Here is a 26,643-nt window from a genome sequence, read left to right as displayed (position 1 = left end):
GCGTCGTACTTCAACAGATTTTCCCCGTAAAAAAACATGGTAATAAGATCGTCGCTGTAGCACTACTTTTTTCTCACAATGGAATATTAATTTTCACAATTGAATTTCATTTTTTTTGTGTGTATTTTTTTTAACAATACAAAATCAGAATATTCGTTGATGCCCTAATGTGTTCATGTTAATATGAGACTGTCCTCATAAGAACACAGAAACACACTGGGACCAATGTGCAACAAAACTCCGCAGAGCACCTTTACTCCTAACGGACTGTTCTGTACCAGTTTCTTCTCCCTCGTTTTCCCAGACAGTGGAGGGAATTGAAACGTGCTTCTCTGATCTCTTGAGTCCAGTAAATTTTTGTGTTTAGATAACCCAGAATCGCATATTTGTCTCAGAGCGTTTTATGGTCTGTACAGCCAGTCCCAGACAGATCCAGGGCAGCTGGTCACTTCTCCTTCCATGGAAGTCGAACATTTGGCCTCATGTATAAAGATGGTGCTTATGTAGGTCAGGAAATCACCTCAGCCAGCCTGTTGACCTACTGTCTGTCTGTCTGTCTGTCTGTCTGTCTGTCTGTCTGTCTGTCTGTCTGTCTGTCTGTCTGTCTGTCTGTCTGTCTGTCTGTGTGCTTTCGTGTAAGTATTTGATTACTAAATGTATGTGATAAGATTGTTCTTCGGAGTGTTTTCTCCTGTGGATTGGTGTGGTTTAAATCTTAACACTGCACTTCGCAAACACCAAAAAGAAAACTTAAAGCTTTAAAATCATGCACACAAATCCATTATCAGCAGTTCCATCTCTGCAGAAATGACGCTACTCTAAATGACTTAATAAAGAAGGGCGAGGAGAAACAAGGCGGATTGGGAAGGGTAAAAAAATTGAACTATTGGCCAGATGTGGTTTTTGGTGTGTAGGAGGGGTAAGCGATGTAACGTAAACTCTATGTCATTTTTTTGTCTGACATAAAACGTAAAAAGAAATACTCCACTCAAAACAAGGCAACAAATCTGAAGAAAGAAAAATGAATTATTGGCTCCAAATAAGAATTAACATGGAGGGAGCGGCCTGCCCCATAATGTGAATTAATTAGTAAATGTCATGTGATCACTCTCAGAGTTTGACAAGAAGTCGGATTGGGCATGTCAACAGCATGTATTTGGCAGAAAACCCAAAGTGCATCATATAAGTACAATAGTCGGTGTACCATGGGGCACGACTGGCAAGTACATTTACATATGGCAGCAACAGGCACACATACAGCCGAGGCACACAGCCTCTAACAACAAAGCCAGCTGCGCTTGCGTTGCAGTATGAAATGTGGACATAACTTTAGGTCCGGCTATACAAGACTACACAAAAAGCAACGTGTTCTCCCGCCCCAGGTCACAGTCATCAGACCAGATGTTGTGATGTGGTCCACAGCTGCCAAGAAGGTCCTCCGCATAGAACTTAGCATCCCTGGGGAGGAAGAGATACCAGAAACACAAGAATACTCAACACTGACAGCAATGTGCAACGAGCCGGGCTGGACCACATCATCCACCCGGTGGATGTTGGATACAGGGACAATCTAGCCTCTATGCAGCTGACACGATCAGGACAAGCCGGCAGGGGGCCATCAGAGAATGAGACTGAGGTTTCTGGGACTCAGCAGCTCAACAAGAGCAGCTGCAGGGGGGTGGCAGAGAGGCTTCCCCTTGCTGTGGCATCATAATGTTCTTTTAAAACACTTTCTGGGAATTTATTTGACACCGTCACTCAGGAACAGAAGGCAGATTGTGACCGTATTTCACATTTGGTCAGATCCTGAATTGGTGACTCTAATCTAAAGCGTCCACCTTCAAACTGAGCTGATTGTTTAGATCTTCTGTGCTGCCGGTTGGAGATGTGTGTGAAGCGTCCACGTTTTACCGCTTTCTATATGTGAGCTGTCTGACAGATTATCTCAATCTTTATATTTAAAGCCGCAGACCCATGAAAAACCAGGTTTGAGTAACTTCACTCAGCTGAGGTGAATGAAAGGATTTGTTTGACTGGATGATTCATGATTATGATTTCTAAATTTTCCCTCCCAGTTCATCCTGTTCTTTCCACTTATCATCTGGAATATGACATACAGAGTCTGAATAAGTACTTTTCCTTGAGTAAGTCCTCATAGGAGAGAGTATTTTATGTCTTTCATATGGTAACACTACATCCTCTCAGGGGGAGGGATCCCTGATGTGTCTCCTTTTTCTTTTCTTTTTCTTTAGCAGGGGCGGGGGTGGGGGGGGCAGGGTGTGACGGGGTGTTTCGCCACATTTTTTTTAATTTTTGGCCTTTGAATACAGGAGGATGTATGAATGAATTTTACAACTTGTTTCACATTTTCCAAAATGTCAAAATGAGCTCTAGAAAAGTAAAAGCTCCTGAATGGAGCAGTTTAGCTATGAGAGGATGAGAAAGACAAAAACACTGATCAGTTCAAAGCCGAGCAGCTGGGTGTGGATTAAGCCCTATTGTTGCCAACTAATCTTAGACTCGGGTCAAACATGGGCTGTTGTTTGACGTGCTGTTTTTCCGGTTTCTGCCAGTCTGAGCAGCTCCATGTTCTGATGTCCTGCATGTCAAAAGATTTGATACAAACTGCACTGAGGTTGTTTTACAGGAGCAGTATTTTAATGTCACTGCAGACCAGACAGCCAACATGGTTTAGGATTTGGTTGTTTTGTTTGAATAAGCTTTATTGGAATCGTCTGCACAAACCAACCAGGTGTTCTGTGCTTTCATTCACTTTGATCTGCACAGCGAGAGCATAGAAGTTACAGATTCTGACTTTGCAAATTAAAACGTACTGTGCTCGTAAAAAAACCTTTCTGTCCTTTTTAAAGGGAAATTGAGGATTTAAGATCAAAACAGCTGCAGTCATGTTTTAAGATTCTGGTACTTTCTCCTTCATTAACTCTACAAATGACACATTACACCTTGTTTGGAGATAAACAGGGAACCACAACAGGAAAGTGAGTTTCCCTCCCTGTCAGTAAGAGTGACAAGCGTGTGGCAGGTTGTGGACGATGAATGGACGCAGGCAACAGGTTCTCTGGACTTGTTTGGCGTGTAAATAACCGCTCAGAGGCTTTCTGTTTCCAGCCGGTATATTAAGCAGGAGTGGGCAGAATTTCTGTTCCGCTGAAGGGAACACAAACAGCCTGCGGTTTTATGAGAGGCAGCGGTCTGAGCTAACAGGACACGGCGACGTGTTATGTCACCTCTGGACACACACGTAAACTGAAACACAGGTACAAACACACAGATAGAAACAGGCATACACACAAATATACATGTAGGCTCACATACACAGGCGTGTGCTTATACGTACACGTAAACATGTATTAGTACACACGTCCACATTCATGTCACACACACACACACACACACACACACACACACACGTTGAGCTGAATGTTTATGGGAAACTTTAGTGCAATAAGAAACTTCCTCCAACATGCTGAGGCCACTGTTCAGTAGCTCTCACGCTGTGCTACAAGGAACCCATTCATGTTCCTCACCTTCGCTGCGTGTGTGTCTGTGTGTGTGTGTTTCTGTGTGTGACATGATGGGAAATGGCCTCTAACTGAGTGTCGGTAAATCTGGGCTGTGGCTGCTTCAGTTTGTTTACTTTAAACCAAGGAAATCTGAGACACCGTAACGCCAATATTTAAACGGACGTACCGCTTTCTTAACATCTATGCATGCAGCTGTTGTAGGATAGAGCAGGGAAATGAATCAATTTAATATTGCTATTTGATTTAATAACAGGATTTCATTTACTGTGTTAATATCCAGACGCAGGGATGATCCAGTTTTCCTCTTCTGATACAATACCTCAGATACGTTGTGGTATCACATCTATATACCACAGTATATAGTATCAGGTCCATTGAATTGGGGGCCCAGTGTAATTGAATATTGACCAGAACAAAGAAGCTGTATTTAAGCCTTATGTCTGATATCTTCTGAAGCAAGTTACTGTATTTGCAGCGCCCCTATTTTTAAGTTTTTTTTTTAATGTTTTGTCACAGTTAAATTATGTTTTTGAGTGTTGTAGGTCAATAAAATTAACAGTAATTTATTATTGTCTGGTCATTAATTGGAGTGACGTGTTTCAGTTTGTCGACATCGCCTGATGCAGAGGTTACCAAACTTTTACTGTTGAGTAATTTTGAGTTATGCGGAGGATTTTAGCATCTAATCACAGTTACACAGCAGAATATGTTGGCAGTAAGCTTCATTTGAACTCACCATGTCTAATGAGATGGTCTTTCTTATGCTACGGCCTGAGGTGGTGGGGTGAAGTCAGCTGTTTTCACCTCATCTCTCACGCCTCGTCCGGACCGCTACCCTGATGTCACGCAAATAAGCGCACTAAATCCAGCTGCTGGCAGAGTACCAAACGCAAATTTCTTGTGGTGTAATTAGTTCGAATGTGATGACAGATCCAGGAAGGTCAGCTGTGGAGGTGAAACCTGTTCATGGCTAACTTGCTAGCTCACCATGCATGACAGGAAGCGCTGCCTTTTTCCTTTGTGCAAGCAAAAGAAATGGAATATTTACTTATTTAAAAAATCATTTTGTAATTTTAATGTTCTTGTGACCTCCTTCACCCGACTCCAAGGCTGTGCAAGGATGATGAACGTCACGGCCTTCATCATCAGATGGAGTTTGCTCAGCTGTCGTGGCATCACGTATGTGTGGAGCTTTCTGTCTTCAGGTCAACTGAACCACCTCCGAGACAACGAGGAGCGTGGGATGCAGTTCAAAAGCTTGGAAAACGTTAGTTAGCGGACTTTGAGTTGAGAATATGGTTGTTCCTCATGACAAAAGTATTTGTTCTTGAAACTGTGCGGCTCTGAAGTGTGAATATAAAGCTGTGAAATCCCATCAGGGCAGCACACTCCAGTAGTCTCTGATGTATTTTGCCAGTTCAGTATTTCACAAGCAAACTGGATTTTCATTGGGAACCCTCACTTTCCCCTGCACGTTTAACACTTCAATGAAAACACTGAGCTAATAGTTTTGTTTTTTTCTCCTTTCTCCTCCCTCTCATCTCCCATCTTTCTTGCTATCTGTTCTCTTTCTCTGCTTCCTCTCTTCCTCCAGGAACATGATCAAGTCTTTCTACTCGGCCAGTTTGCTGCTGGATGTCTTGTCTGTGTTCGGAGAGTTGTCAGAGGAGGTAAGATAAAGACCCTGTCTGTAATCACAAGTTTGATCTCAAACAAACTGTTAGCAAACTCTGAAATGATCATAATCAATGAGAAAACAGACAAAAAACAGATTCAGGTTCGTAGTCTGGATAAGGCAGGAAGTCTGATTGTTTGTTCAAGGATACAGCTGCTCACTGCACTGCTGTAAACGATGTCATGGAGCATTCAGGCTCTTCTCATCAACTTGTAAAACTGAGAACTATCTCGTGAGTTTGTTACATTGACCAGGTTTAGTGCTCAGGTGATAATTGGTAAACACAATCATCAATTTAACTGGTTAGATAAAAGGCGACTGAAAGTGTCTATAAAGTACACCAACAGTTTGTTGTTAGCAGCCTGGACACGTTTTTAATCACAGGGTGTTACAGAAAAATTTAATTTATATAAATAAATGTGCAATTATCCTCGAAACTCTCCTGTGGTCAGTCGGTCATGACAAACGCCAGTCAAACTGCGTTCAAACCCACAAAACTTTATTTTAAATTGCAGCGGAGATCCAAAAGTTTCCAAAAATCCCAAATATGTCGTGCTGGACTTTTTTTTTAGAAATGTGTCTAAAAATGATGCACAACTTAAAGTTACTTATGAGGAAATAAATCAAGGAAGAGTTTACCGGCTGCAGTGTTAGTCAGGAGCACATCATGTGTTGAAGCTGACGTTTCTCACATATTACTTGGTTTTCTCCTGGAAACACACTTTAATGTCTAAAATCTGGGTTAAAAAGCGATCAGTTGTGTGATTTATGTCAGTATGTCTCATCATGTAAACTTTCATTAAACGAGTGGTCAGCTGCAGCATGTCTTTTCGGAGGTTGTGACACGCACACGTCCATACACACAAACACACACACGCAGGCCTGTTCATCTCCACACAGCAGGACTCGCTCCACACTGTGTCTGAGTCACCCAGGAGCCATTAAAACATCAACAGGACACTTGCATCCATACAGTTAGCTGGCGGGCTGAGTGAGGCCTGATGGACACACACAGGCACGCCGAGTCCACCGCCGGACAATGAGTCCTCTGAGCGGCCGGTGGTGAGTGCTCTGCAGACAGACAGTCAGGAATGATTGAGTTTCAGGCAGTAAAAAGAGGTTTTCAGCAGCTTCCCGGCCAAGCTGACAGGAGTCAGGTGAGTTAGCAGAGTGTTGTGTAACACTGTCGAACATCAGGAACGCTTAGTCTTAGTGACGGCCTTCCCTGTGGACTGCAGTGAGTAGAGGGGAGTAGCATCCAGGTTCAAGCCCCCCCATACTGAGCTGAAGTGTCTTTTAGCAAGGAACTGAATATCCTCTGTAGCTGCCTTTGACCTTCCTGTGGAGAGGGGGAAGTAAAACAGGGATTTCCTTTCAGGAGTTAATATCCCATTCATCAGATGTAATTAATGTCAATGTGAAAGTTTGCAGTCATTGTCTAAACTGCTGTACAATGATAATCAAAAACACAATAATACACAATCAAAAAAATACAAAAGTAAGCAGCTTGGAGAGTTCTGAGCATGAATTTCAAAGAAGACAGATGTGGGTAGCTGGAGGGTCAGAAAGGTGCTGTGATGACAAAGGCAGGACCACTTTTACGCTCAGTTCACACATACGGACTCAAACACTGGAGATGTGACAGGATGCCAGTCATCCTGAACTGAACCATGAAAAGCCTGCGGACGTGGCCAAGCAACCGCTGGAAGACTCAGAAGTCACTCATCTGCATGACGTTTATGCAAATGTCCTCTGACCGTCGACCTGGCACCACTTGTTTCTGCTCCGCTCAGCTGCTTTAAAGTATGTACAAACTGGAGTCAAGAGCCTCCCAGTTCTCTCTGATATACGACCCTGATTCCAACAATTTGGTATGCAACAACACGTTTCAGAAAAGTTGGGTCAGGAGCAACAAAACAAACAAACAACAAAATCTTTAAATCCGCTCTAAATCTACAGGTAGCCAGTGTAAATTTGCGAGTGATGTTACCTCTCCTCTAAGTTTGAGTTAGAAGTCTTGCTGCAGCATTTTGAATTCTACCTGGAATAAATATGCCAGTTTCTTTGGCAATTCAGATTCCTCTGTGAACGCTAAAAGGAGCTCTTACTCCTGCCTGGAGGAAAGCGTTGCGGAGGTTCACAGGAGCATGTTATCAACAGTGTGTTTCAGCAGAAAGCCATATCTGCACCGCTCTATCAGCCGGGCTGTCACGGCGCCGAATCACTGCAGACAAAGGCAGCGTTGACCATCTGTCTTACTGCCTGCAACTGTGATTATCGCTCCCCGCCATGAGTCAGCGAGCCCTGACAGGGACGGTGTCGAGCTGTACGTCCCACATTCAGAAGTGACAGAGGATCGGTATTTATGCTCAGCTTGACTCGTGGCTCTTAAACGAGGTTGTAGACAACCCGAGGAGCAACCTGCATGCGGCTGAAAACGTGGCTGACCATCATCTGGACATTTAAAGCTTGAAGTTAGACCGTCTGGATTCCTACGAACATATTCAAAAGATTGTGGGTCAAACAGTCTAATGAAATTTTAAAACTGCACACACTGAAAAGATGCCTCTCGCTGGGAGCATTGCAGATTATTACATTTAATGGGAAATGCCAGCTTTTTCCACTCCAGTCCAAAACAGTCCAATCCAGTTATTTTTCGGAATTCATGGGTTAAATAGTAAAAATAGCACATTTTTCACGTCAGCTACATCTAGATTGACAAATACGCTCACTACAGATCTGTATTTAAGCCAACTGAACACAGTAAAATGTCTTTGAAGTCATCTATAAAACATCTTTGTCCAGCAGAGAGGACTGACAAGTTTAATTTTACACTGTAAAATGTCCCACTCAGAACTTTATAGGACTTCATAAAAACAGATTATACCAGGGAGCCTTATCCAAAACGTCTTCAAAGATTATGACTCTATTATGTTTCATTGCTTGGAGTATTAATACTGCGTGTGTTGTTTAATGTAATGTTTGTACATTTTGAGGTTTAAATGTGCTTTGGCTGCACATCCCACAAATAAAGTTGTGTACTTTCTTTTTTTTTCCATTTTTCCCCCAGTTTTGAATTGTAAAACAGTTTAAATTCTGTACTTCAAGAATCTGTCGTCTCCTGTTCACAGTGTGGGAAACCCACGCCTCCCTTTCCACGGAGAACTCGTGTTTTATTTTGCTGAGTCATAAAATAGCTTCACTCTGACTCACGTTTTTGACATTACAATGATTGGCCTCCCGTGGCGTGGTGTGATCACAGCCGTGTTGTTTCAGTGATTAGAGATGACCACCTTTAGCCGCTCTTTTTTAACCATAAGGCTGAGGCTAAACAAACACAACCCTACCTCCGAAAAGACCTCAGCTCTCCAGAATGCCATTGTTTCTGAGCTACCGCTGAAAACACGGCACTTATCTGGCCGAAACAGGAATTTCTCCATTCAGTCTTATCAGCTTTCATGTCAGTGTAAATCTGCTGCCTCGCCTCTTCGACGCTTTTCACCTTTCAGACATCTTGCCTCGTCAACCCATTCTCATGTAGCCTTGACCAGTTAACAGCCGACTTTCTTTACTAAACCAGACCATTACTCCTCGCCGTTGTGCGTAAAGTGTATTTTCTTGTTTAAACCTTGGCTCCAATGATTTCTACACCTCAACAAATTTGTACTTTTTGCAAAATTCTTCTTTTAAGAATTAAAAATATTTTGTTCTCAGTTTCTCAAATCATGTCTCCACCATTTGTCCTAATGTCATATTCTCCTACTGGTAATAACTTCTTTTTAACTGAAACAGTAGTCCCTAATAACCCTGTCACCTACAAGCTAACCTAGCTCCTACAGATGACCCCACTCTCATTGTCTCCACCAGCACCTCCCGTCAACTAACGCCCAGAAATCACAGTACACTGCCCCTCACCCTCTGAACGTACCCCTCACATTCACCCTAACTTCTGCTTCCTGTCCATACATACCCGCTCCCCAATCACTACCAATTAGCAAATTCCTGCCTTTTACAACCTTCAGCCCTTCATGTTACCCCATCCCTCCCCACTCACCAAGTATTACCCACATTTTATCACCCCCGCGCCCTGCAAACTACCTTACAACTTGACTAACAGCCCCTTTTATGTTTCTGTACCCTTTCTCGACCTCTACCAGAACATCCAGCACAGGAAGTACGCCCGCTGGAAGGCCACCTACATCCACAACTGTCTGAAGAACGGAGAGACGCCTCAGGCCGGGCCCATCGGTATGGACGAGGACAGGGAAGCAGGTGGGATACGCTGATATGGCAGTGGAACACACACACCACCACCGCGCTCCGTGTTACGAAACTCTCCTCATTCTCTCCCGAGTTGCTCTTTAAAGAACAGTGAGGCCAACTTCCTTTGTTGACATGGTTTTGTCTACTTCTTCGCGCGTGTGTGTAAGAGTGTGTATGTGTTTGACGCTCGGCTCCTTATTGTGTCTTATCAGGTCTGGGACTGTTGCAGGAAAGCCCTGCAGCAGAAACCAGAAACTTTGGCAGATTAGAAGTGTGCAAAGAGTAGATTAGTCATGTAATGTACTCTTACATCTGAAGTAAGTTTGGGTTTGTTTATGAGATAGAATGAAATCATGAAAATGACGTTGGTCTTTGCACGTACGTTTGAGTATCAAGTCAGTGCTCGGCCTCCGTGTGTGTGTAACGTGTGTGAGATTGACCTGGTATTTATTTCATTATTTTCTATTCCTTCATATCCGCCACGGATCAACTCTGAGTCTCTGACCTTTATCACATTGAAAAGCTCTGGCCTCTCAAAGAAAGCGTGGGAAAGCACCACTAGATCATGAGGAGATTGACTGAATGAATTAGACAACAAAATGGCCGTTGCAGCCTTTAAAGTTCAGTGCGCTCTGAGAAGCATGTGGTGGGAAAAAACAGGGCAGGAAGCTAACCTTTTCGCTAGCCACAGGGGACGTTTCTTCCTATAATTCACCATTTTGGCAGCCAAGAGATTTGCAATAGATTAGGACCTCCAATTGATGGGTTTGAATGCTTCGATTCACAGGCCATCCTCAGCGCTCACAGCAGCTTTTGTTTGGCAGGTGGAGTGAGTTTGACGTCTTCCTCGGGTTAAACCACACCGAAATGATCTGAGACGTGCTTTCATTTCTTTTTCTGATCTCAAAAACAAGTAAATGCAATATTAAAGAACCCACCTCGAAGTTATTTACATGATTTATGTAAATTCTGCGTGTCCATTTTTCCTCATCGCGGATGGAGGGAGCACTCTTTATTTTCTTTGCATTACAGCTTTTAATAGAATTCCATGGTAGCTTTTACAAGCTACACATACTTTTGCATGCACAGTGGAATTTGTGGCATCGCGAACCAAAAGCTGTCGAGCATCAAACGTTGGCATCAAAACATTTCAAGCAATATGCAGATCTCGTATAAAGGTAAAACATCCTGAAGAAAGAAGAGCTAGGCTTTAGTTTGCATGCTGGAGAAAGATGCGTCTCCTCTCCGTTCCAGTTTGAGTGTTAAATGACACACGTTTTGAAAATACACTGCGTGTAATATTAGCAATGCTCCTCTGGTTACAGCCGTGATGGATGGAGAAGATGTTGTCCCATATTGATTTCCCTCATTCCATGAGTTCCAGTCCCTGAGGAGGAGATGGAGATAAACACAATCTGATTAGTGTTGACCTCCAAAACGAGTGAACGTAAACTGCAGCTTGGTATTGTGACTTTGAAAGACGGCAAAACCCCCTCGAGAGCAGCACTGCGTTCGGTGAATTGTGCGATTATTGTGATTATTCCAGGACTCGAGTGGCTTCGGCTACGAGTAGAATTTAAACTGGGCGGCGTGGGACTGTACAGCATCTGGATTCATTTTAAGATTGCACTTTGAAGGCTAGAAATTGCGTCAAATGTCCCTTCGGGAAGACACAAGGCATGAACACCTATGGGCTCACACACGTTCCTCTTCCCCGTCGGGAAACTCTAAACGTATTTTTCATGTCAGTGAACTGATGTTGATGAATTCCTCCTGAATAAAGGCCATCTGCTCGCCCACGCCCACCCACTGCACACACGCGTGGGTGTGTCCGAGCCAAACATGGCCTGCTCACCCATGACATCACCTCAGCTGCACATGCATGTACATTAAACACGCTGGAGCTGCACATATGTGTGCGGTGTCCTCCCATCATCGATCTGTCATTGTTGTCCTCTAATGTCCCTCACACACTTTCACTCCCGCTGTTTGCTTTCACACCGCGCTCGCTCGCTCCTTCTCTCCCCGTGAGCACCGGCTCGCTGTGTCACTGGTGATGACATCATAACAGCTTATTCCCGCTGATGGACAGAGCCGCCAGCACACAGCTGATATCATCCACCCAGCACGTGTGTGTGTGCACGTAAGTTTGTGTGTGTGTTGTGCTCCCTGGTGTTTCTCCCTTTTCCTTTTTTTGTCTGCATAAGAGTTTTATCAGCTTATGTGTTGAAGAGTGTCCGTGTGTGTTTGTCTTACAGACACTCGAACAGGCCAGATGTTTGTTTTTTGGTGTGTGTGCAGAGAGCACATCTGCCCCTCTGTCAGAAAGCATTCCTCTCTGATACCGTCATTTAGATTGATAGTTGTTGGTGTTAATCCCGTAGACACAACATGATTGTGGTAGGCGGAGGTCATACTTGTGGTCAAGCACTGGGTTTTCTAGGCCACTGTGGGCTCCAGAGGTTCAGTGTGGCCAAGCTGTCAACTGGCAGCTGTTTAAAGTCTTGGAATGAAAGCGTCATGGCTTTGGGACACTTTTTTTGTCTGGTTTGACAATAGATGGACAAGAGAGCAAGAGGTGTGACATGCCACAGCCACAATCAGAGCAATTACATGGTAACCACAGGGACATCCCAACTTAGCTTTGTGAATGTCCCTCCGTACGTTCTGTCAGACTGCTTGTATTTACCTCCTGTTGAAGGCTCATTGTTTTTCTCTTAGATGTCCAATTATCCATGGAGATTTCTTGACTTCATCTATTTTGGATTATTTATCTGTTTGTTGTTCTGGACCCCACAGAAGTTAAGTTAAAGGTGCGATGTTTTTAGCATGTAACACTTGATGAAATGAGCGTTAAGCTTTGTCCTGTTTCAGTATGGACTGTTTCCAATTAATCTAAGCAAAGACAGTGTCAGACATCGTCAGTTTTTCTTTTCTTCTCATCAATCGCTGACAGGTTCCCCATCTTTATTTTTGATGCGTGTATCAGCTGTTATTGCCAACACACATGGACAAGGAGACAATATGAAGGGACCCCCTGGTGCTCCAGTGAAGCGCTAAACTGGACACCCATGCTGTCAGGTGTAAAAATAGACTCTTGTATAATTATTGGGCCATCCTGCCACTCTCTGCTCTACGCAGAAGGACTCTGGTGGTCTTCTGGCTGTCCGCAGGTCAAAAGTCCACCTTTAGGTTTTTAGGTCTGTTGGACAGACGTCTGCCAGCTGGTTTCCTGCACTGGACACAGCAGTGATATGAACCAGTTAAACTAGGTTAATTAACCTCTGGAGAGAAGTGTGACTGTGGGCGACACACACACACACACACACACACACACACACACACACACACACACACACACACACACACACACACACACACACACAGAAATATACCAGTGGTACTTACAGAAAGACCATTGTTTCACAGCAGCTGTAGTCTGACTTTCCATTGGCTGGGAGGGGGACGTGTTTAGCAAGAGGAAAGGAATGGATGGAGGCAGGGAAGGGGTGGAGGGGGGAGGTTTGGGGGCCAGAGAGAGAAAACAACTTCCAATGCTGAGTTGTAAAAATATAAAGGATGTGTGCTGTGACCCAGTTGTCAGAGGAACATGTATTGAAAGCGCTCTGAAAGCGTTGTTCAGCATTACAGTCAGACCCAGTGAGATAAAATCTGATTGGCTGGCTCATAAATCATGGTTAGATGATAAAGTGTCTGACCGACGTGTCTTCTGCAACAAAGTGCACAGCTTTCAGAAGATGAATGTAAAGCATTATCCATCCTATAATAAGATAATATAATACTATTGAATGTAAAACAATATTAAAAACTGATCTGGTGTCCCCATGTTCACCGCTCAGCATGGCACCGTTAATACAAGCTAAACCAGAACCACAGAGAGATGACCAAGAGGTCCTCGGGACGCTGTTGACGTTAGCCAGTTAGCATAATGTTGAGAGCAAAGGGCTCTTAAAGAGCAGCTGGAGAGCTCCTGATTGGGGGAAATTGTCTGACTGACTGAAAGAGCCGAACTATGCAGAGCTCAGAAACTATTGTCAAAAGTGCCCTTTGGCAAGACACTCGGCCACTAATTCAGTGTGCAGCAGCAGAACAGTCGTACTGTGAATCATCCTCCCGGCCGCTGTAAACAAGGGTGTCTTCTTCAGGACGGCAGGAAGCAGACTTTTTTTAGTCCCAACTGGCCACAATCTGCTTTTTTTAAAAATTCACCAGCCACTTTGGGTATCACACAAACCAAATGAGATTTTTAGAGAGGAATAAAAACATCCAGATGATGGATTTTACTGGCAGAGTGGTCGGTACAGCAACATAACAGCCAACCAGAATCCACAGCCAGCACTGATAAGTTCGCTCTGAATGGACTGGTCCGTCCAAACAGGAGCTTAGAATAATGTGACCCAGAGAGACGCCCAGGTACAAATCTATTTATAATCCACTGCAGATGAGGCGGCGGTGAGTCTCAGATGGCAGGGAGTCGTTATTGTGTGTGTGCGTGCATGTGTGTGTGTGACAGAAGAAGGCAATAAAGGACAAAAGCTGAGCAACATTTCAGGACTCGTTGTTTCACAATCTAAATGATGGCACGTGCACTGATAGACGGACAGATTCACGTCCACATCAGATGAAAATCATCTGTCAGCCACTCGTCTTTACATCTGGTGTTAATCATCTCCTAATGTGCACGCTCGCACATGCCTGCGTCCATGCTGTCGTTAATGCGTTTATTCTTGTTTGCTATACGTTTGGTTTTGCATGTGTAGAAGTATGTGCGTGTACCCTCGTCTCTGTCCAAAATGTACCGTTGCCCAACCATTGGCTCGCCTGTTATTGGTCCCAGCTTGTGTTGGCGGAGAGCTGGTAGAGATTAGCTAAACTTTCAGACTGTTTCTCTCATGGCACACTCTTCCTGCTGGAACTGAATAGTAGTTTGGAAAAAAATTGCTTTTCAGGGTCCATTGCCATTCACAAAACTTGGTTATCACCACTAATTACGTCTTAAAAATGAAAGAAAAAGTCTTTTTTTTTTAAAACTAATATGAACTGATCAGACTTTGCAAACCAAGACTGAGAAAAACACTTTATAGTTTCTGTGTAAAACAGTGAAAATATCCTAAAAATACATTCTGATTTCTTTTGCTTATCACACTATCACACACAGGCTGAGAATGAGAATTTTATTGGCGAAGGAAATAAAAAGTTTTTTCCACTTAAAATGGGTTAATTACAAGATATGCGTTGCTCACTTTAATCAGTATTTTCTTTAATAACTGAAGAGGAAGATTACAAATGTAGGCTTTATTGTCTGTCTCACTCAAACTGATTCATGAGGACACTTTAAACTAGTTACGTTAATTCTAATGTAATATAAACTGTCGCTCTCTTTGATTCCAGTGTCTAGTTTGCTAATGTTGTCTTACTTTCAGCGTTTCAGCACTAAAAGCATGTAGTCATGGTGTGTGTGCCCAGATGTGAGTACAGAGAAGTGAGTGTGAGGCTGAAAAGGACCGTGAACACTCACGTCACTTTCTCTGGATAAACAAAGTTAAATAATTTAATGAAAGACGAAATATTCCAGCCGCGGTTGTTAAGTGTCAGATCTCCTCCTAATGCCCGCCTGCCTTCCTGCCTGTAATGCGGTAATGACAGAGGTTGGAGATTAACATGGTGTCAGATACAGCCAGTGTCTGCAAATCCAGCCAAACGTTTTTAATCTGTCAAAATATCTTTGGCTGTCAAGGAGTGTTTTCTTTGTGTTAGGTGTGGTTGCTGACAGAGGCAGAGTTTTCAGCGTGAGGCTCATGTTCGAGATGAAAACACCACAGGCCGTTTCTGCCTTTTCTTCTCATAGGAATCCTTCGATCCACTGCTGCATTGTGGGGGATTATTTTGTCTTTCTGTCTTTCTGTTGGTGCAGGTCTAACTTTGACATCTTCCATTCATTACCTAAGTTAACTCTTAACTTAAACATAACAGTGGTTCCCAGCCAAAAGTGAAGTCTAACAAACAGTGTTGTGCCTGAACGCGTTCAGTGAACAATAGCTCATGAACTCGTTCATATTTTGGGCGAACATGAACTGAACGTACTGTATTACTGCCTGATGAGCGTTACTGTGAACTCGTTCATTCTGCTGTCTGTGAACGGCACGCTCTCAGTTTAACTTCGTTCAACAGGGTGCCAGATTTCTATAGAGCCTTCCAGGCGAAAACCCGGCTAAAACACGCCGTAAACAGGCCTTAATATGTAGCGGAAAAAACACCCAATCTGGCAACACCAGCCACTGGTGTCGCACCGCCGCATGCGTCGTCAAAACAAAAGCAGCATGGAGGCGTCGCATGATCATTTAAATGAGTTTTATGACAAGATCGGTGAGGATGGGAAAAATCTTACATTTCTGTGCAAACTTTGGCTTTCAAAAAGAAAATCCGCACTTCAGTCACATGAGGTGAAAGCTGCAGCTGCTGGACTGAATGGACAGCAACAAAGCGTTAAAGCAGCAATGTCCCCTCAATGCTAATGTAAACCCTGGTTAGATAAGGATTCAAAATTGGATATGAAGATGAAATCTGACGCATAGTTACAGAGTTAACACTGATAAAATAATCGCTGTCTGTGGTTCTATATGGGCTGTGGCAATAATTAAAAAAAAATGATAATAACAGCTCACAGCAACAAATGGAACAAAAGAACTATGAACTACTTAATTTTTGGAACGGTGAACTTAGTTCACTAGTTTTGAATTATGAACTATGAACTGAACTAGTTCATTTTAAAATTTGGTAACCAAACTTTGAACTAGTTCATGTAGAAAGTGAACTTCCCCAACACTGCTAACAAAGCTGTCGCTGTTGATCCTGTCACAGATCTCAGCCTACTTAGTTTGGCAATGCAAACGTAGCAGAAGGAAACATGCTGCAAAAAACCTTTTCATGAATGGTGCTAAATGATGTGTAGTTAAGTCAATGCGTTGAACAAGTAACAAACTGGTTCTAATGTTCAAAATTCAGGAATGATGCTAACGAATGCAGCAGCGTGATAATAAAAGCCTTCGAAGTCGTGGACGGCTGATCCGGTCATCAGCAGTCCACCTCTGCACGGTGAAAATGCTTCATGCCTTATTGTTCATCTAAAACCAGTTTCTGCTGGAATATCTTCTGAAAGCAGCTTAATCTCATTCTCATGAATTCTAATCTTTTTTGCTGAATGCTGCGTCACCCCTGCTTTTGATGATGATGTGCGTCATTGAAACCAAGCGAGGCCACAGACTTTAAGCTCCTCCATTCACCACCAATTTGTTGAACGCTTCTGTAGCATCTGAATTTAATTTCGACAGTTTAGCACCCAATTTCTTTTTAAGCACCGACACCTCTGCGTAATCGAAGGGTGAGCAATAAGATGAAAGCATGAGCAATGAATTGGCAATGAATGCTCGAGGGAAAACATCATAATTGTGTGGTTTATCTGAGAGATGTGAGTTGCATAGACTGTAATGTCTTCTAGCTCAATGTAGGCTTGACATGAACAACCTGCTTAATGTTAAGTTTGGGCACCCCAAGAGATTTGAGCTCTCAGGTAACTTTTACCAAGGTCTCCTACCAGTGGTCTAGAGGTACCGTTTCACTGTCATATTGAAAATTGCTAAAGCATTTCCATTTGAAGAAAGCGAAACAGCAGGACAGTACGAAATGAAATTTATTGAGATTTCATCTTAATTTTGCATCAAAATAATTCAAACTGAATTGAGGATTGCATTTCCACGTTTCTGTGTTGAATGTTGTTAAATGCATTTTCAGATTGCATGACCGTGTGAATTTCTGATTGCAAAATGCATGTCCATTTGAATGAAGAGGCTCAAACACGTCCATGGTTATCACTCTTTAGTGTTAATAAACAAAATGGAGAAATAAAAGATTTAATCAGTGTCGTTTTTTCATTCCCAGACGGCATTTAGTTACAGTTTTTACTTAAGTTAAAGTTAAAGTTATAGTTTCTGTCACAGAAAAGAACCGAGAAGGTGCAAAACTCTCAACACCGTCTTTTTTCTCTGTCCTTCTGCGTCTCTGCTAGATGAGTATGGAGCTGAAGGTTCCTCAGGTTTGTCCCACGGGGGTTCCTTCAGAGGTGAGCAGCCCTCTCCGTCCTACAAGGACCAGGACCAGAGTTTGGATCCGGGTCCCGCCCCAGGGATCGGCTTTACTTCCGGTCCAGGATCGGGGCCAACGGGTCCCCCCACCACCAACTTTAACAACATCCACATCCCACCAGGGGCCCACGCACCGGCCAACACTCCAGCCGAGCTGCCTCCACCCACAGGTACGACGCTGAGTGATTCCACCTGTACACAGGATGCTGTTAGCCACGCTAGCTGCAGGACTTTTAGGATGGAAGTCAGTGTTGGTCCACTGGTTCGGATACACAGTGAAGTACTATTGAATGGATTATGACGAGATTCAGACATTTACGTTCCCCAGACGATGACTTTTCATGTTACCACGCTAATATGCAAATACTAAGCTGCTGAGCATGGTGATCATTATACCTGCTACATGTTAGCATGCTGACATTAGCTGCTAGCATGGCTGTTGACTCTTAGTCTTGTCTGATGTTGCATCCTGAAATCAAGCTTGAAGTGAGTCAGTGATGATATTATTTTCAGATCTAATTATCAAAAGTTCTCCTTGTGGTTTCCAAATACAGTTAATTTAAAATACTTCTATTCCGCTTTTCAATGCAGTCTGAATAGAGAGCGCCAACAGTATGTCGTGTAGCTCACACTATATATTTAGATAAGGAAGGTGAGTTTAAGGTTAAACGTGACAGCTTGACAAAAAAACACGTGTCCGTGTGAGGGTCTCAGTTAGCTGAGACATAAGTATGGACAGAGAGGACTGGACTTAAGAGTCTTGCCGGATATGAAATCAGGAAAACTAAGTCATCACTGTCAATGACGCCGATTGGTTGACAGCAGGAGCTCCTCTTAATCATATGGAACAAACCTGCTGTAGTTCATGACCCAACTGGAGGGACTTCAGCAATGCTCCAGGAAAGGGAGCCAAGCGGGGCCAAGCCCAGCTGTTTACTGGACTTTATCTGGAATTCCCTGGAAAAGGGGAGTTCACTATTAAACACAATGTTTGTACTGCACCTACTGATACAATATACTGATAATAATGTTTTGATCATTGCCAGAATGGCGTTTATAGTGTTCCATTATTCTCTTATTGTTGACTGTCCACGCTGTGGTCCGTGATCTTTCATTTTTTCACTTAGCAGCCCGCTTTATCATCTGTCTTGGAACCTCTCCTTCGCGCTAATTTCCCCTGATAACACTGAGTACGTGACAGCCTTGCAGTGTTCCGGTACTGCATTCAATAACACACTTCCCTGAGAGGCTCCCTCACACACTCTTCACAAGTGCTGTGTGTGTGTGTTTGTGCTGTTACAACTTGTGCAAATGTTGGCAGGCGTCCTCATGAGGGCACAAAGATGAGGGAAGCGCTCCAAAATGAGCATCTTCTACTTCAGCGGTGGAGTTTGTGTGACGTTAAGTGTAGTTATTGAGCGGTTGATGTGAAGAAACTGAGTGTGTGTGAGGCCAAACACAAAGGCTCCTCGCAGCTGTGTGTCCACGAGTGAGAGGAGGTTCAGTCTTTGTTTCCCATGTCGAGGGGCCGAGCACCAGAGGGTGTATGTGCGCGCACACACATGTGAAGTACTGTTGGTGCGCGTTGGCTGGCATTTAATCGCCTGTTGCTGCTGTCAGGAAGAAGTGATTAAATAAAAAGGCAGAAGTTGACCTTGGTGCTCGTCCAGTGTGCAGAGAGCATGGCTGACAGAAGCTGTGTGTTCCTCCTGTGAGCGTTGCGGATAGGAAGGACAGTGATAGCTGTTGGCTTGGTTGTGTGGGAAAGAGACGGGATTGGCGTCCACATGTGGTTGATTTCAGTTTAAACTTGCGTATTGTCACCTCCATGGACATCAGGGAAGTTAGTGTTTTCACTTTGAATAATAAAACAATCATGTGTGAAAATCTGTGTGTGTGTGTGTGTGTGTGTGTGTGTGTGTGTGTGTGTGTGTGTGTGTGTGTGTGTGTGTGTGTGTGTGTGTGTGTGTGTGTGTGTGTGTGTGTGTGTGTGTGTGTGTGTGTGTGTGTGTGTGTGTGTGTGTCTTAATGCAGCCAAGTCTACAGCTCATTTATGATCAATGTGTTAACTGATAATCGGTTGCTTTTAAATAGTGGAAAATGACGATCAGAGCGTTTCTTCTCCTGCTTCACTGACTTCCAAAAAATGACAGAAACAAACAAGAAAAACTGTTTTTGCAGCTCGTGCATGAAGACAAAGTCAGTTTCAGATTAGTCATTAGATATTAATGTAATTTCACTCGTCGATATTGGCGTTTAAGAATGTTTTAGGAGATAGATCTGGCACGTAGCACGTCCTCCAGATTGAAAGACGACGGACTACATTTACTTCTTGGTGTTGGAGTTTGCTTAGAAAAGAAAAGGAGTGACCTTGATCACAACATATTTTCTTTGGCCGCACTTCAACTCTACAGCTCTGATACTCTCGCCAATAAAATGAAGAAGCCTCACTTTACAGTTTTTAGTGTTAATATTTCTTTTAGTATTCGTCATAATTTGAAGTGTTTTTGTTGACCGGCAGAAGCAGTTAAACCAGTGCCTCTTCCCCGATCAGTGCCCACTGTTGACCCCACACTGCTCAACGTCCAGCAGCAGGGTAAGAGCACATACACACACTAACTATAACATCTGTAATCACACTGGCTCCACGGACGCACCTCACACACTTTCTCTCTGATTCTCCCAAACTGATCGGGCAGCTTCAGCTCAGTCAGCTGCTGGAGTTTTAACACAAGGTTAATAGACTCAGTCCTCTGAACTCTGCTGTGTTTCCAGCCTGGCGTAGATTAGACTTTAAAATACTGCTGCTTGGCCAAAAATGTCGTAGTTCAGGGCCAAAGTACATTTCACACAATTCTGTGGTCCATATGGGATCAGTCTGTTACTATAGTAAAAACAGAAAAATGTGGAGCTGTGCATAGTTGGACTGAACTCCTGAGACTGATTTTAAACCGTAGCTGCTTTTCATTCCAGCTTTAACGTCTTTATTTTCCCTTCATTAAACGTTTACGTCTTTCCTTCAAGTCGTTATTTTGATTTTAGCCTACTTTTGTTTTATCACCCTGTTTGCATGTTACACCATCAGACGTACGTGTTTGTTTAGAGATGAAACACTTTCTGCACATCATCTCTGTCTGTCTGTCTCTGAACATCTTATGTGTGAATGAATGAATGCAACGATCTATTTTTGTTTATTTGTGCAAAATTAGGTGATGCTCATAACTGCTTTCAACACGTGTCTGAAGTGAATGCTGTCAGATTAACATAACGGCTGCAGGAGAGAGATCCTTTCCTCTTGTGGGAGAGCTCGTTTTGAGGCGCTGAGAGGTCCAGCGGTGGCTCCATTTGTTTCCGATGGTCGCTGGTGCCAACAATAAATAGATGTTGTCTCCATTAGAAACAACCTCCGCGGCCTCTCTGCAAAAAATCCTTTCACACGTGAATGAGAAAAGCGTTTTCTCAGAGGATGGTTTGAGTTGTAATGAGAGGAAGGAAGTGACAGATGAGCTGATGAGGAGAAAAGACAGAAAACATAAAGAGATGAAGAGACGCGTCTTCCCCATTTCCTTTCCTCTAACTGAAACTCTGCACGGAGCCTCGTGTTCTTCATCACTGTGGACCAGAGATAAAGTTACTCTTAATGGAAGCTTCGAGACATCAGGCCCACTCCTAATGACACATTTACTGCCTTGGAGGAATGTAGGAAGTATATATTTGGTGCTTGACGAGGGTTAAGAGTCAAAGTGAGACATTGAGTCTCCTGGGAGAATGCAGGATTTGGGTTTTTGGGCTGAAATGCTGAAAGTGGCAGGTTTACCTGTAGGCTTTTAAACTGCCTCATGAATGTGCTGAAGCGTGAAATGTGAAATGAAAAACCAGCATTCGAACGTTTCTTCATCACTAACAGGATTATGAGACGGCGGCACAAACTCGACACGCGCGGCCGTCCTGTTCGTCCCAACAAACGCTTGAGAAGCTGAATGGGTTTGAGCCTCTTTGACTGTCACGGGTCGGCCTGCCCTCCTCGACAGTTTTCATGTTGGGCAGTATTTAGAGTGGCTGGTAGAAGAGGCACCTCCTGGTCTTTGAAGTCCACTTTGAAGGTATGATAGTGTTTTCAGTTCACCTGGTGGGATGAGGATAAAGTGAGTAAAGAGGACAGAGGAAGAGTTAGATGAAGATGAGAGAGGGCGGATGAAGGAGGGTGAGGGACACCTTTCTTGTTCAGGACTATTTTGTCTTTTTGAACCACAAAATTACAGCAAGAGACGTGATGGAGTGATGCTTCTTTTCCCTCACAAACGATCTTTGGTTAGTTACACTCGGTCAAATCTGCCACTGGCATTGTTTGTCACTCACACATGACTGTATAAATAAGATAAAATGGAACAAAAAGATGTTTTTTAAACACTTAAAGCATAAAAAAATCACAAGGCACTTAGAATAGAAAGCTGGCGTAAACTGTTAATGTGATGTCACACCATCAGTGTTAAAGAAACTGAACTTTGGAGCATGTTTACCTGAATGTTTTGCACATTGCTGATAAAAAAAGAGCGATAATCGGTGTGAGGGCTTAGCGAAGCAGCATATTTTCTCAACCTGATTCAGAGCCAGCCAGCCATCAGAGCCCAAACCTCCATGAGGGACATTAAGACATAACAAAGCGTACGAGGCGGTGACAGTAAATTTTATCACGTTCCTTTGTATTATGTTAACAGTGTGATCTGACAAGCCTCTTTTATATTCGCTGTAGAAGAGATGAAGGCAGATGGTCTTCCAAAGTGAGCCTGAAAAAAAAGGTTGGAAAAGATGGAAGGATAATAACATGGCTGCCATTACCAAGCTGCTCAGCACAGCAGGAGTCCTGAACAGAAGATGTAAAATAGCCTTTGACTAACCGCTGAAAAAAGTGACACCGCAGGAGATGGCAGTGATGGTGATGGTCGCCGGTTGATTGGCCCAAACACCAGTCATCTGTCTGCCATCGAACCTATCATTTCAACCACACCACCGCCGCTTCGCCGCTGTCTAGACTATCATTAGCTGCCGGTGGTTAGCCGCGGGGAGGGTGAGAATGAGAGGGAGCGGTGGAGAGCTTATAGCCTGATCATGGAGCTCCGTCCTTTTTCCACATTCAGCCGTTCCCTTCAACAACTGCCGGGTTACTGGGAGAAAGCAAGTTACTGGTGGTGACTGGAAGGTTGCAGGTTCAACCCCTCGATCAGCAGACAGACGAGCACTAACCATTACCTGCACGTCATAAGACGGAAGTAGTCGAGGTACGATTCATGGAGCACATGCTCAAGAAGAGTCGATGCGTGTCAATGCCGGGACAGAGGACAGGTGTCATAGCCTTCAGGGACGCATGCTATCGAATTGTCCCCAGGACGAAATCGGTCTCCTGCATCAAAGTCTGACACAGCCCGATAAAGCGAATCAAAGAAAGCAGGGTTTTATTCAGAGGATGTTTAAGAAAAGCTGACAAACACCATGTGACTGAACTGCATCTGAACGCTCTTAACTCTTGGAAACCATGACTGGGCTCAGTGGTGGCTCAGCTGCTCGTCCAGGTCGTCCATTAAGGCTGATCCTCGTCTCCTGCATATCAAAGTGTCCTTGAGCAACACACTGAACCCTGACACTGCTCCTGCGTGTGTGTGTAACTGTTTTAATGAAAATCGAGTTTTCAGGAAAGACGAGTGCGTTGCTTCGTCAGTCTGTCAGGGATAATTGATAGTAAAATCATTTCGCAGTTCTTAGCTTAGCTCTGCAGATACAGTAGGATTTGAGGTGTGTGTGGAAACAGCTTTTTGTCTGGCTTTATTTTTCTCTAAAGGTTAGTATGCATGCTCAGCAGAACCGTTCACTGGATAAAGAGGTGAAATGAATAATTCAAGCTCTCATTCGGATTTGGTTCAGACTTAACCGCCAAGTCGCTGAAAGAGGAGAAGTTTTCTCTCTTCACCTCTGCACCTTTTCTCTTCACGGGCTGAATTCAGGCACGCGAGATAAAGCGTGCGACTCGGGCAATCACTCTTTGTTCAGTCGCCATTGCAATTAAAAGGAAAAAAGGCTGTTTGAGAAATAGATCAAGCCTTAGGTCATGCAGATAAATGGAGGAAAATATTGCTTACAGCACTCCATTAAAACATTCAAACAGCCTGAAAAGAGGTGGAAAATTACCTCGTAAGCATGTGTTTTCTGCTCGGCAGCTCTGGGTATCTGTTCTGCGTTTTCTATTCATGAGCCGAGGTTTGAAACCCTTTCATTCGTTCAGTCAGCGGTCCTCTTTCAGCTGCTCTTGATTTCTTTTGTCGTCCACATGTGTTGTAATGCTCAGCAACAGAAGATGTACCATTCCTCTTGAGCCCTTTTACGGATCAGCAGACCCTTCAGATGAATTTGGGTTTAATGTTTTTAAGCACTGCTGGATCATCAGACTGCTTTGAAGATAAGGAGATACCAGATTTCATAGGCTTCAGGTTTAGATAAAACACGTTAACTTCAGTGATACTGGGTACAAATCAGAAAAAGACGAGATACCATAAACAAACTGTCTGATGACCATTTCGCCTCAGGGGGCAACGGGCAATGATTCGGGGCTCCCAGTGTACCCCGTGGATGTCCGAATAACGGATATCTACAGCCAAGACTTCCTCTTTGGAGTCGTTGTTTAGAGTCCGATCAGAAACTTAAGACGCAAGAATGGAGGAGAAATTAAATTAAAAAGCTAACAGAAAAAATATGCATAATCAGCAGTTTGATGACTGGGAAACTGTAAGCAGCACGTTTTATCAGCTGAACAATTCATAGAAATAAGTGCAGCATTAATCAGTAATGAAAAAAATGGTTAATTGCAGCTGTAGTTGTTGTAATACGTTACGTTTATTCTGCTGAGAGCTGATTGGTTTCTCTCTATGAAAGATGATTGTTATATGTTCGGGTCATTTTTTATCATTAGCACCTTTTTAAAGCCGGCCCTCGCCAAGTCTCCCTCCTTGTGGAGCGCTGTGGTTTCTGGCCGTCTCCCATCTCTTTGCTGACTTTCTCTCTTAATTTTTCCACTATTTTCCCTCCTCCTCCTCCTCCTCCTCCTCCTCCTCCTCCTCCTCCTCCTCCTCCTCTCAGCCTCCTCTCATCCTTGGGAGTATGCAGTCAGCATATTTGCGAGTCTTTTCCCAGCTTTTTGGAGGAGGAGAGAATTCAGCCAGGGGATTAGGGGCTTATGGTGCAACATTATTCAATCATTTTTTTTCCTGTTCTTCTCCAGGACATTTCTAAGAGTAGAGGACCATGTTTTATGAGCGTTACTGAGCCAAGAGAGACATTGTCTGTCCCTCTGTTCCTTCAGTCTGCACTGCTTCTCAAACTGGCATCCAGGGATCCTCCAGAGGTCCTTTATGGGGTCCTAACATGCTAACCTCTCAACACGTCGATCTGTTGGCCGTTTTAACGTCCAGTTATTGGTGCATTCTGAGCTCACGCACACATCTTTCAGCTCAGATATGATTTGACCGACACGTCCTCGTACCTGAACGGCTGAATAGATCAGTTGCCAATGACCCCTGAAATGACGGTTGGAGAGAACCAGGGACAGGCGTAGTGGACTGTCATCATGTGGTTAATATGAGACAGTTTGTTTGAGTCAGACTGGACCGTCACTGCACTGGACCTTTATCGTGCTGATCATTTATCAGCCAGTGATTGAGGCTGAGGTACCAAAACTACTGGGTTTGGTTTAGGAAAAGATCATGGTTCGAGTTCAGAGCATGGGTTACTGAAGAAACCCAACCTAGAGAGTAATACAGTCACCAACTGTACGCCGATATCCAACCTTCCATTCACCAGTTAGATACTGGAGAAGATGGCTTCAGTGCACTTTCTTAAAGAAAACAGCATCCTGGGGGAATTTCAGTCAGGTTTTAGAACAAACCACAGCGCTGAGACCTCAGACTAAAACCTGATGAACATAAGGTCTCAGTTCTTGTCCTAATAGACGTAAGTGCAGCATTTGTGTTTTGAGTTGTGTTGAACACTTGGTTGGTCTTTCTGACTGTGTTAAACTTGTTTTAAACATCAAAGGCGGGAAGCCTTACGTCAGTCCTGGAGATCATGTGTTCATGACATCTGTTTTGGGCTCGTACAATGGAGCTGCCTCGGTCCATTACTGTTCTCTCTATACATGCTGCCACTCGGTGACACCATTAGAGAGGACAGTGTATGCTAACATAGTCTGTTAGACCCATCTACTCCTCCTCCTCCTCCACATGCAGACTTTCTTGCTCTTTATACGACGTCACCTGACTTCCTCCTTTGCTCCCAGACAGTCAGGAGAGGTCGCCACCGAACATTAAACGTACACATGGGTCATGATAAGCTGCTTGCACAGGTGATCTAAACGGTTGTTTTCTTAGTGTGGACAGGCTGGATTTGATGAGTTGTGACCCGTCTATTCTTTAGCTCACATTCTCCTTGAACTCTTTTGGTTTTTGGGTCTAAACGTCGACTTACTTCTGCGAGATGTTGTAATGGTTGATAACGCTCACCTCAGGTGTGTCATGGTTGTTGTGGAATATAAAGCTGATGTACCATCAGTCATTCTCAATGGTTTCTTTTTGTTTCACCCAAATACAGAAAACATTTTCTCGTTTACATCTGGTTTAATCGAGCCGTGCTGATGCCAAACAGTTTTAATTGGGGCTGTTCAGAGATTGGAGCTGCATGCAGCAGCTGTACGTGCGATCCTCAGACTCAGAGCCACTCAGTCATAAACATAAAGGATCTGCTGTAGAGCTGATCTGGTTCGGTCCGCCGTGAAGCCGAGTGGTTGAATATTATTCTTAGTAATATGTTTGATTTTGCGCCGTCAGTCATTTCATGGCTGAATTGACTGACGGCGTCATGGAGAGCGTGTCCCCACTGTGCCTCGTGTACTGTTTGCAGAGCACAGTGAGGTGGGCTGGGGGGGCAGCGGAGGTATGGTTCCAGTTAAAGAGGG

The 26,643-nt window shown here is 43.8% G+C and overlaps 2 protein-coding genes across 5 annotated transcripts in view; one reads left to right on the top strand and one right to left on the bottom strand.

Annotated features, from left to right (window-relative positions):
• The window catches only part of txlnba (taxilin beta a), a 356,647-nt gene that overhangs the window by 162,451 nt on the left and 167,553 nt on the right, over window positions 1-26,643 (bottom strand). The window lies entirely within an intron of this gene.
• vta1 (vesicle (multivesicular body) trafficking 1) overlaps window positions 1-26,643 on the top strand; it is a 49,600-nt gene that overhangs the window by 19,629 nt on the left and 3,328 nt on the right. Inside the window, exons 4-7 of one of the 3 annotated variants that reach the window (XM_070987893.1) lie at window positions 5,140-5,215; window positions 9,378-9,492; window positions 17,570-17,815; window positions 20,170-20,241. In XM_070987893.1, the coding sequence (XP_070843994.1) occupies window positions 5,140-5,215; window positions 9,378-9,492; window positions 17,570-17,815; window positions 20,170-20,241 (509 nt within the window). Of the gene's footprint in view, window positions 1-5,139; window positions 5,216-9,377; window positions 9,493-17,569; window positions 17,816-20,166; window positions 20,242-26,643 lie in introns of all 3 variants that reach the window. The other 2 variants (XM_070987892.1, XM_070987894.1) reach the window with 2 other exon arrangements.

The sequence above is a fragment of the Chaetodon trifascialis genome, chromosome 19, assembly GCF_039877785.1.
Source record: "Chaetodon trifascialis isolate fChaTrf1 chromosome 19, fChaTrf1.hap1, whole genome shotgun sequence".
In the NCBI taxonomy this organism is placed as follows: domain Eukaryota; kingdom Metazoa; phylum Chordata; class Actinopteri; order Chaetodontiformes; family Chaetodontidae; genus Chaetodon; species Chaetodon trifascialis.
This window is presented reverse-complemented; position numbering and strand designations above follow the sequence as displayed.